This window comes from Leguminivora glycinivorella, chromosome 19 (assembly GCF_023078275.1).
Source record: "Leguminivora glycinivorella isolate SPB_JAAS2020 chromosome 19, LegGlyc_1.1, whole genome shotgun sequence".
NCBI lineage: Eukaryota > Metazoa > Arthropoda > Insecta > Lepidoptera > Tortricidae > Leguminivora > Leguminivora glycinivorella.
The window spans coordinates 6,444,786-6,457,163 of NC_062989.1; the positions used below are offsets into that span (position 1 = coordinate 6,444,786).

Consider the following 12,378-nt stretch of genomic DNA (forward strand, 5'->3'; position numbering starts at 1 on the left):
AAAGCTGCACTTTATGCAGAAAGCAAGCCACTTTGCACAGTGATACTAGGGACCAATACAAATGATTTCATCCGAGGAAACACGATTTTCATCCACTAGAATTCAAGATGGCGGACATTTTCCAAAATGGCGGCCTGATATTTTTAAAAATTTATAGAATCACAACGGCTGCACCGATTTTGATGGTTGGGGTGTCTATCAGTTCGTATTGAAGTTTTTATTAATATAAAAAATTAAAAACATAAAAAAATTTAAGATGGCGGCCGAATAATAAGAAAAATATGAAATTTTCAAACTTTTTTTTTCATTCTCGTGAAATTTACCAATAAATTTTCTATGATATGGCCACATTTTTATATATATTAATTAAACCTGATAATATTATCTACATAATAAAATAATAATCATGAAAATCCGTTGAGAAGTTTTTGAACTATACCCATTTCAAATGGAGCGCGCGGATTTGAAAGACGTTTTTGCACGTGATGTGAAAAAAATTGGAATCATAACGGCTGCACCGATTTTAATGGTTGGGGTGGGTATCAGTTTGTATTAAAACATTTATTCATATAAAAATTAAAATCATTTAAATAATTAAAGATGGCGGCCTAATAATAAGAAAAATATGAATTTTTTTTTATTCTCACGAAATTTACAAATAGTTTTTCTACGATATGGTCACATTTTTATTTATTGAAATAGAATCTGATAATATCATCTGCAAAATAAAACAAAAAACGTTAAAATCCGTTTAGTAGTTTTTGAACTATACGCATTTATTTTGGTCACCACTTACTATATTACTATTCAGAATCAATGTTTTTAGTATTTATATACATTATTAGTAATTTATTCCGAGTTTAGGTATATTTAGATAACCCCCGTAAACGTTGATGGTCATAATTTTTATTTTAATACGTAAAAGAACTTAAATAGGTACACATAACATTTGCATCACTTCTCCTTTTCAAGGCTAGAGTTAATCTCCGACAACTTCTGTAGGGGGCTACGGAAACATATATTAATACAAACTTATTTTTTGCTTCTCGTCTAGGTTATACTGAAAGATAGAAGAGTGATTCAAAATAATATCAAAATACAAGGAAATAATGAATAAATAATAATTTATAATATCATTTTTGCAAAATACTTTTTATTTTGGCAGCTGCCTGTGCAAATGTTACATTGCATTATTTGCATTGCGCAGGGTAGACCCACAACACTTACAGCGTATTGTTTCGCAGCCTGTTTCACAACCGCAATTGTCCAAGTATTCCCATTCATACCATATCTCCCTGTTTTCAGACCACTGCAGGGGGCCGATTTTTGAGTCTCACTGTCACTAAAATACCGGTTAAAAACGGTGAATTGCCTATTATTTTCAGTGACAATTTTCTGAATTCGAACGCCGTGAGACTCAAAAATCGGCCCCCTGTACCCAACTATCATTGTACGTCTTCCAACCCCAGGATGATGGCATAGGCACAGAAGTAATATCCAGAATATGGGGCGTTGTTATACGACACGGAGCGCAAGTGCTGCCGATGTTGGTTACTAATTTATTTTTGGTGGTAAACATCAGTTTCTTGCTCACCAAGTTCAGGTGAACTTTTCAAGCATGGCGATTATTCCTGCAGGAAGACTTTGTAGTTACTGCGATGTTTCTATCAAAGCTGGTATAACTTCAGGGTGTGCAAAGAATGTTTTAGAACATGATTTTTTTCTTTTGTATTGAAAAAAGAAGTGGTGTCAGACGTAAAGACGTGAAAACCACGAAGAGCAGTCGGTCTTCCAGGATCCAAAGTGTTGGCTATTTTATAACTTATACTCTGGCAGGTTATTCTCATTTAAAATATTAAGAAAATATATACTAGATAAGACTTGGAAATTTCCCAATATAATTAGCTCCATAGATCCCATGCTTAAATGCCAAATTGGGACCGTTCTTAACACATATTTTAGTGAGCAAGCATGGACTCAGGCCTGTTTTCCGGTATGGTTTGGCGGCTTAGGCACTCGTAAAGTGTCGTTTTGCCGACATTCCTGCCTCCATTTACATCACGTCCGATCTCGCAAGTAACATCTTGAAAGCCTCCACGGCTACAAACTGCGAGATAAACTCAAACAACAAAGGGCATGGGACATTGGTACCCGTTACCACCCTGAACTCACTCGAGGCCTCTTCATGAGGCAAAGACCTTTCGGGCTCTAAGCTAGGTCCAAACCCGAATCTGGCCACTGACTTTGCGTCTATCCTTCATCCGTACTTCAGACTCCAGTAGTTTTTATTTAAATACCAAGACATTTGTATCGGAAGATCTGATGATACACGTGAGTCCCTGTTCCGCCATATCTTTTGCGCGAGGTACAATGAGGCTATCAGCTTCTTCCGGTTACGTTCCTATGGTTTACCCTGAAATAGCAGAGCAAATGTTCTCTGAGGAAGTAAATTATTTAGAAAAAAAAAATCACCACACTAATAACACCAACAGGCTACAGTTTCTGGAACAAGCCTTGTTGGTTGTCTACTAACATAACAGGGTCTTCCTGGAGGAATAATGGCCAAGCTTGAAAAGTTCACCTGCGGCCTATATATGATCCGCAGACTCCACATTTATCGGTGAACTTGGTGCGCAAGGAACCGTTTCCAACCAAAATTAATAACCAGCATCCCACCAACATCGTCAGCACTACAAAACATACGCTCCTTTTCGTATAACAAGCAAACCATCTCGAAACGTAGACTAAGTAGACGAGAAGCAGAAAATAAGTTATTTTATACATAGCGACTTCTATATTTCTGTAACCCCTACAGAAATTGTCGAAAATTATCTCTGGAGTCCTCGGAAAGGACAATTGCTATTAATACAAATACTATGTTATGTGCATTTATGTTCTTTTACGTATTAAAATAAAAATTATGACCATCAAAGTTTACGGGGGTTATCTAAATATACCTAAACTCGGAATAAAATACTAATAATGTATATAAATACTAAAAACATTGATTCTGAATAGTAATATAGTAAGTTGTGACCAAAATAAATAATCAGTCTTGCGTGTATAGCGGTACGAGACTTCTTTCAAACCCGCGCGGTTCATTTGCAATGCGTATAGTTCAAAAACTACTGAACGGATTTTAACGTTTTTTATTTTATTTTGCAGATGAAATTATCAGATTCTATTTCAATAAATAAAAATGTGACCATATCGTAGAAAAACTATTTGTAAATTTCGTGAGAATAAAAAAAAATTTCATATTTTTCTTATTATTAGGCCGCCATCTTTAATTATTTAAATGATTTTAATTTTTATATGAATAAATGTTTTAATACAAACTGATACCCACCCCAACCATTAAAATTGGTGCAGCCGTTATGATTCCAATTTTTTTACATCATGTGCGAAAACGTCTTTCAAATCCGCGCGCTCCATTTGAAATGGGTATAGTTCAAAAACTACTCAACGGATTTTCATGATTTTTATTTGATTGTGTAGATAATATTAACAGGTTTAATTTAAATACATACACATGTGGCCATATCATAGAAAATTTATTGGTAAATTTCACGAGAATGAAAATAAAAGTTTGAAAATTTCATATTTTTCTTATTATTCGGCCGCCATCTTATTTTTTTATGACTTTATTTTTTTTATATTAATAAGCGCTTCAATACGAACTGATAGACACCCCAACCATCAAAATCGGTGCAGCCGTTGTGATTCTATAAATTTTTAAAAATATGCGGCCGCCATTTTGGAAAATGTCCGCCATCTTGAATTCTAGTGGATGAAAATCGTGTTTCCTCGGATGAAATCATTTGTATTGGTCCCTAGTATCACTGTGCAAAGTGGCTTGCTTTCTGCATAAAATGCAGTTTTTTTCCGTAAGCCCTATGACTACGCCGAGTCGAGCCTCGTTAATTCGCTTTCTGCATTTCTCATGAGACTGCGTCCATTGCGTCGAGTCGCATTCAAAATGTATGGGAACTCGATGCGACGCGGCTCGATTCCGCAATTTTTTTTATATATATAAATGGGCTTACTTTTGACCACAGACTAGCCAAAGGCAAAGACGTGGCCTACAATGGAGTATATTGGACCCCAGGCTTAAAGCACCATTCGCAAAGTTAAAAAACTACTTAGTACTAAAACGTTTTTTGTGGTTAATCATAATCCTCCTTGCGTTGTCCCGGCATTTGCCACGGCTCATGGGAGCCTGGAGTCGGCTTTGACAACTAATCCCAAGATTTGGCGTAGGCACTAGTTTTATGAAAGCGACTGCCATCTGTCCTTCTACCAGAATTGATATATCGATCAGTAATAAAACTAATAAAGGTACCTATTAAACACGAGTGTGTTGCCACGCAAACCCTGACCGCCATCAACCGGATGATCAAGCTCATGGTCTTGGTCATGGACAAAAGTAGCAATTTCGCATTATTTAAAAATATTCATACCTATCTATTAATTTTGACGGTAGACTAAAAACAAGCGCTACAGGCGTGTAATTAATTAATTGCTTAATTAACTCAAGTTTTTTGACCTAAGAATCTTATATAACATTTTCGTTAAAATGAATTAATTATGAACATCAACGCGTTAATTTAGTATTAATTCAATATAATATAGTTGGTGCTTTTACGCACCGAAACAATGTGTTTAAGACGGCAAGTGGTCTAAGTGCGTTTTCACATTATCCGATCCGATATCGGATGTTGGAAGGATTTAAATGGAAAAAATCCAAGATGGCGCATGTATGGGATATTGATCCCAAATTTAAGTGAAATATGTAATTTATTTTGCTTTTAAGTTTCGCAGTAGGTTACCTATGTTATCCAAGCAGCTTTTTTTTTGTAATTTTCCTGAGCTCAATCAGGAATCTTTGAAATAAAAATAATACTTAGGTAGTCACGACGAAATGTCAAACCCGCATCTACAGCGTACCAACGAGCATCAATGGAAAATCCAAGTTTTTACTTTAAATAACCATGTGAAGCTTTATCTTTGATTAATCGTATACATATCCAAATGAAAAGGACGTCAGTAACCCACAATCATTCAATACTTATGTCTTTCTACGTCTACAACATTGTATGACGATCATGAATGGTTAGTTGCCAACTCACGACAAAAACAGCCTTTGTATCCTCAATCATTAGAATTTGTACATGATCTCGTAGTTATGACAATTAGATGAACTGTATTGATGAAATCTTGGAAGAAAAAATAATTACAGTCGCAGATGTAATTGTAGAACGTGGATGTACATAGAATCATTATTATGTTTTTATCCGATGATTAGACGATTGATTTAGCAATGACAAAGAATTGATTCGTGGACATGATGAGATTGATGACAAGGCAAAAAAACTAAGACAAGTTGCGTCGAGCATTTAAGACAATTTTTCTTCTACACAAGAAATATATATTTGCAAAAATTCAAATGATTATCTTAAGTAATTACTTGGTTTTTACTCCGTTTCCCATTCGCAAAGCATCATCAAAGGAACGAATAAAGATAAATTGAACCTAGATTAACTCATTACAAATTAATGTGCGTGCTTGAACTGCTTGACCATTATATTTGTAATAAAATGAATACTGCCAATAAAATAATACTTACATCGACCGAAAGACTTCTGTCTCAACAGTACAACTACTCCACACGAGATGGCGCGCGAAGAAAAACGCGTGAAAACTCGAAAATTCGCGTTTTCCGGGACCTAAGGATATGTTAGATCGATTTTTCACCCACTAAAACCCCCACATAACAAATTTCAGCGAAATCGTTAGAGCGGTTTCCGAGATCGTCGGTATAAATAAATAAATAGATAAATAAATAAATAAACAAATAAATAAATATACAAGAATTGCTCGTTTAATAGTATAAGATATCGTATTCGGAGACCTTCAAAACTACCAACTTAGGGGACTAAATGTCGCCAGATATACATATAGCGCAAATTCTGGCATCGTCGCGCCAATCTACCCTACATCGCTGGTAATACCTCTACATGTTGTAGTACAGAATTAATCTAGTGTTTTATGTCTGGGTAGAGGACCTACTTTTTTCGTAACCTCCTGTTTGTTTTTCAGGCATGCGCCTGCCCGATCCGGGAGGTAGGGCCATCCATGGCGGCCTCCTGCGGGGGGCAGTTTATGCTCTTCATGACAGTGCTTGAAGCTTTCATCAATGGCCGATGCGACCTCGCGGACCCCTGCAATAGGGTCAGCAGTGAAACACCTGACAGTCTACTGGATACTTATGACTTTATAGTTGTGGGTGGCGGGACGGCGGGATCGGTGGTGGCTGCGAGGTTGTCGGAGAATCCACAGTGGAAGGTATGTGTAACTCCAGATAGATTGTGTTCATTGCACACCCGGATTATCTGTCTCTATCAAGCGAAAGGACCCAATTGTGTGTGGGAATCCTTAAGAAAGTGATGTCCATTTATGGGTATTGAATACATCAGCAATTCAGCATACCTCGATTCTTTTTATTACACGTCTTCTATATTATGTAGTTATATTTTGGTGTGCCACATTATAGTTACCGAATGGGTGCAACGAAAAAGGAAAACAACGAAAAACTGTGTGCGCTGGCTTCATAGCCCTATTTCGTGATGATAATAGAATTACTATAGACTTATAGAGAACTATTTCGTTGCTATGTTTGTTCATGTTTTGTGCTTTTCAAGAATAAATGTCTTTCAAACAAACATCATGTCATTAAGCATCAAAACGTGGAAGCACAGCTAGTTCTTTATTCTCTAATAGGTAGATCTTCGGCCTCCCATTCACAATGCCTGTCCATCCGTGTCTCATTAATGTGAAAATCCGCGCATTGTCCATGTCTGCAGAGCACAAGATACTACATTGTTTTGTTAATTGATGCACTATGGATAAACACAGAGTTAGACCAATTTAAGTTAGCAAGAACCGAACGAACCGAATTTAAGTTAAACTTAAACTTATTTATTTTAGTTAAAATCACGGCAAAAGAATGCGACAAAATGGAACTCTTGTATTTCTTGCTTGGATGAGGGAAGGAATAAATAAACATTTAACGGTCCGGCAGTATTTTGGACCATTTGTAACACGGGACATTGTGTGACCTCAATCACCTTATTTATCAACGTATATTTATTATAATTAAACTCAACGGGAATGATTTCATAAACAACGCAGGCTCTTTTGTATTCGTCAAAATCTTATGGGTTTTTACATACGGCTACAGGAGGGCGATTTTTGAATCTCGCATTAAGGGATTTTGTCACTAAAATACCGGTTGAAAACGGTGACTTGCTTATTATTTTCAGTGTCAATTTTCTGAATTCGAACGCGTGAGACTCAAAAATCGGCAATCGGTAGTTATTGTATTAATTTATTAAGCTCCGGTCGTACCTATTAAGTAACATATGATGACAAAAAATAAATTCCCAATCTATGTAAACACAAGAAAATATTCTCTACATCCACTCTTAATGACATCATCGTACATCAAGATAATTAGTTAAGACGGTACGAAACTAGTTTTTTAATCAACTTAATCGTCTAGTCTGTTTATGTTTTTTTTTTTATAAAACCACAAACCATAATATACGAAAACCACAAGCACGATGCGACTGTTTAAAGCAAAAAATTGTGTGTACGAGCATAACCATTAATGGTATTAGGTATTTGTAAAGTTATGAGCAAAACATTCACCTTGAATAGGGGGCCTGGACCTTATAGATTTATGATATAGAGGTACGTTACCCGATAGAGAGGTAAAAATTACGGAAAATGTATGCAACTTTTGGTTCAAGATTTGGCCTATTTATATATGTATAGCCACATAATTCAGCATATTGGTGATAAAAGCATTTAACTTGTTCCGTCTATTGTCCTTTGAGTCGTCGGCAACCCGAACCCTCCTTAGAACTAGCGCACTCCTTTTTGCTGCGTACTTAACACAGCAAAAGGGAATGTACAAGTTTCTGATGGGATGGCAACGCGCATGTGACACTGTTTGAGTTGCAGACGTCCATAGGTTACGGTGACCGCTTTACATCAGGCGGGCCGTATGCTTGTTTGCCACCGACGTAGTATTAAAAAAAAATGTACCTACCTAATATAATTTCTGACATATAGGTGAATTCTAATACCTTTATAGCCACGACATATAAAATATACACATTTAAGTAAAATTATAAATTCGTATAAATTAAAAATACATCTTTTGGAACATTAGATTATGTTATGATAAAGATCTGACTCCAAGTGGGTCGCGGTTTTTCTATTGCAAGTCATGGCACGATTTTTATGTTGTGGTTAACACTTTCGCTACCAAGAACCCGACTGTCGGGCACACCGCTCGTAGAAGCGTAGCCGATTACATGGGTTTCCCCGTATGTAGCGAAAATGTCGTAGCGCCGCGTAGAGCCCGGTTTCGAAAGTGTTAATATTAAATGTGGTTAATTCATTCAATCAATCAACATCTATGTATATTGCTTACTTTAAAATAAGCAAAGGAGCAGCAACCGTCTGTATTACAACAGATCATTTCCCGATTAGCGGGTTCTTGGCACTTCTTAGAAGTGAAAATGATATGGTAGTATAGTAGGTAGATCAATGTTACAAAAACAATACCTATACATATAGGGCGAGCTCGCTCCATCGTAGGCCACGTCTTTGCCTCTGGCTAGTCTGTGGTCAAGAGTAAGCCAATTCATAATTTAAAAAAAACTTACATACATATACTCACGTCTTTTTCCCAGATGGTTAGGAAGATAATCACAGATTGCTATCTGCTAGTAGGATCGCCTAACAAACCACTTTCGTTTCACCCATTTTTATAACGTTCCTCTTACACCCTTTCGGTTTCGGATACTTCGGGCTTTTTGCAGTATTTCCCCAGCGCACCAGTAAAATAGAACACATCAATATACTTATTTTATTTGACCTATTTGGTTGTGTCGGCGGCGTGCACAGGTCTCGTCAGCAAGGACGCGAAGGATACAGGCGAGTCATGCTCATATCTGCCGCCATCAGTTTTCCCTTATTCTTTTTTTTAATTCGTATTTAACCTATTTGTCAACAGGTACTTTTAATAGAAGCGGGTGGGGACGAACCAACGCAGTCTTCAGTGCCAGCATGGGTGACAGCTTACTGGGGCCGGCCTGACACGGATTGGCTGTACAAGACTGAAGCCCAAGAGAAAGCCTGTCTGTCTGAAGGGTCGTACTGCAGTTGGCCTAGAGGCAAGATGTTGGGTAAGTCACGTCACGGTTTAATCCTTAGTGTGTTACCTTTTACTGTCGCTCCACACTGGCGTCTTTCGAGTGCTAAGAAAAATGGCGGTGCGCTGCTCCGCAGTTCCGCCAAAGACATTATGTCAAGCAGCAGCTATAGAGTTCACTATACACGGAAGCTGCTAGTGTGGGGTAGCCCTTTGGAGCACAATCACAGAACAACATTACCTACACTTTTACAAACATTTTTATGGAGGAAGCTCTTGCGTTTGAAGTCTCGAATTTGACCCATATTAACAGAATATAGGTACAATAATGTGTATAGTGACGGTATAGTGACGCCTGATGTGTGCCCCAGATTCACTTTAGCCCGTATTCATTTACAAAATTCTAGTCTGTAAATGTTTATAATTATCTACCTGCATGGTTTAATCGCTGTTACTTATCATTTAAATATCATCACCATGAAAATGCTTATGAAAAGATAGTGACAGCTAAAGAGCATAACTGAATCATTATGCATCATTAGTCGTCAGTAACTAATACTTAAATACAAAAATCCTGATTTAAATCAATGATAACTAATATTAATGGACATGGAATTTCTTACTTTAAATGACTTACTGAATTAAAACGCATAAGAAAAAAAATGTAGCGTTACTCAAGGAGTAATATTCTGCGTTTAGCAATTTTGCGTAAATTTGCTGATATTTAGTCATCAAATTAATTACATAATTATTTTTAAAATCGGGACTTAATCGCGTATAACTACATATTAAACTGACATCCAACGTTTCAAGGACGGCGTTGTCCCCGTGGTCTCGGAGAAGACTGGCTTGAAATGACATCAACACCTTCTGACAGCCGCGCGAGTTTTTCGAACTACCCGCACTTGGTTTTGATTATCAACTTGAACTGTTTGCGCACTAGGGATGTTACTCTGTCGACATACAACACTGACGATATTCGATTTAACGACTGTCGATATTATTTTCCGCTTACACTTATTAATGACAGGATTCCATGTGGATGAGATCCTAAAACCTTCGTCCCGACATTTCTACAGTAGAAAATTGCGTGAAGCCATTGAAATCAAAAAACATCGCAATTTCAATCGGGACGAAGGATTTAGGATCTCATCCACATGGAATCCTGTCATTAATAAGTGTAAGCGGAAAATAATATCGACAGTCGTTAAATCGAATATCGTCAGTGTTGTATGTCGACAGAGTAACATCCCTAGTGCGCAAACAGTTCAAGTTGATAATCAAAACCAAGTGCGGGTAGTTCGAAAAACTCGCGCGGCTGTCAGAAGGTGTTGATGTCATTTCAAGCCAGTCTTCTCCGAGACCACGGGGACAACGCCGTCCTTGAAACGTTGGAGGTCAGTTTAATATGTAGTACGCGATTAAGTCCCGATTTTAAAAATAATTATGTGTAATAATCGTGAAAGTTTAAATCAGTGACATTAATTACATTTTACCGTGGACAAATATTTACTCAGTTGTGCTCCTAATTGTATCGACGCAGAGGATATTGAACTTCGGCAGTCGCTTTCGTCAATACTAGCGCCTACGTCAATTGTAAATATTAGTTGCTAGGCGGGTCCCAGGGTTCTATGATCCATGGATAAATGCCGGGTTAAGGGTGCCTTTCCACCCGAGATTTACTAGGATATGTTGCTATTGCTGCGTCTGATATCAACCAATCAGCTTAGTCAAACCCGTTCCCACTAGCGCTATGCTTTGTGGAACAATGAATATGATTAGCGGATACCAAACACATCCAGGTAGCGGAACTCTGGCGAAAGGTGGGTACGCAATGATGATGAAGGATATCTTAGTCTACTACGGTGTCTTTTTCTATAGCTCCAACGTATTGTCTCAGTACCTAATGCGTATTATTTACACTATAATTTATCAGCCGATTGGTAATTAAGTTTATATTAATTTAAAAATCCCAGGCGGCTGTTCAACAATCAACGGCATGATGTACATGCGAGGACACGCGGCCGATTACGACGGTTGGGCGATAGAGGGCGCCACCGGCTGGTCGTGGTACGACGTACTACCGTTCTTCCTGAAGAGCGAAGATAACAGAGAGATAGGAGACGGAGTGTCTAGCCAGTATCATAACACTGGCGGGCCGTTGCCCGTACAGAAGGTAAGATATGACTTAGTCGTAGATTATGCAGTTTCTCTTTTCGTCTGCTCGTCGTGATTGGCAATAGAGGGCGCTACCGGCCATAAAAAAACTCCTAAAATGTGTACATACCTAAAGTTACATTTAACTAAATCTAACATCGGTCATTCAAATAATTCCTTCTGTAACAGTTCCGACACGCACCTCGGTTTGCGCACGACGTTGTGTCTGCGGCCATCGAACTCGGCTACCCGCCCACCAGCGACCTCAACGGGGAAACTATCACTGGCTTCACCATCGCACAGACTCTCAACGAGTTAGTATCCCATTTGTTCAGATCTGACACACACAAGGGAGGATCCAGCTTCGTACGCAGGGGTACCCCTAGTTTGGGGGGTCATGTGGTCAATGTGGGTGCTCTGGCCAACCTAGGCTCCCGAGGGGGTTATGAACACCATGACATGACAGTTAGTATACTTGTTCAGTCCTACATGACGTGGTGTCGACACTGAGCTACCCGCCTATCAGCGATCTCAACGGAGTAGAGACCATCACTGGCTTCACTTTCGCTCAAACCCTCAACGAATTAGTAGTTGTAAGTACACCACTTATTTCGTAACAGTTCCGACGCACGCCCCAGTTTGTGCACGATGTCGTATCCGCAATTTCGAAGGCATCGAACTGGGCTACCAGATTCGGAGTCAAAAACTTGATCTACATGACTTGTACCCATTGAATTCCTTCATCATATATTGGTGATCCAGTACCATCACCACTTTGCTTGTGCACACCGGTTCTCGTCCGAATACAAGGAGTGATGTAGTCAAGTACCTTAAGTCGAACTCAGCAGTCTTAGGGGTACAAATCAAAAGTGGTAATCGCTGTCCAATATGATGTCCAAGTTGAAAAGAGACGTCCGCTTGTAACTTATAGCTTTGAGACTTTTAAGTACCGTGAAGACCGCCAGCTCATTATCGATCGGCAATAGTGACTTCGCCAT

At 38.3% G+C, this 12,378-nt stretch overlaps 1 protein-coding gene across 2 annotated transcripts in view; it reads left to right on the top strand.

The window, feature by feature from the left end:
• Positions 1-12,378, top strand: part of LOC125236342 (glucose dehydrogenase [FAD, quinone]-like) — a 38,314-nt gene that overhangs the window by 16,730 nt on the left and 9,206 nt on the right. For both annotated transcript variants that reach the window (XM_048143114.1, XM_048143115.1), the window contains exons 3-6: positions 6,100-6,345; positions 9,086-9,257; positions 11,200-11,399; positions 11,570-11,694. In XM_048143114.1, coding sequence (XP_047999071.1) covers positions 6,100-6,345; positions 9,086-9,257; positions 11,200-11,399; positions 11,570-11,694 — 743 coding nt within the window. The remainder of the gene's footprint in view (positions 1-6,099; positions 6,346-9,085; positions 9,258-11,199; positions 11,400-11,569; positions 11,695-12,378) is intronic.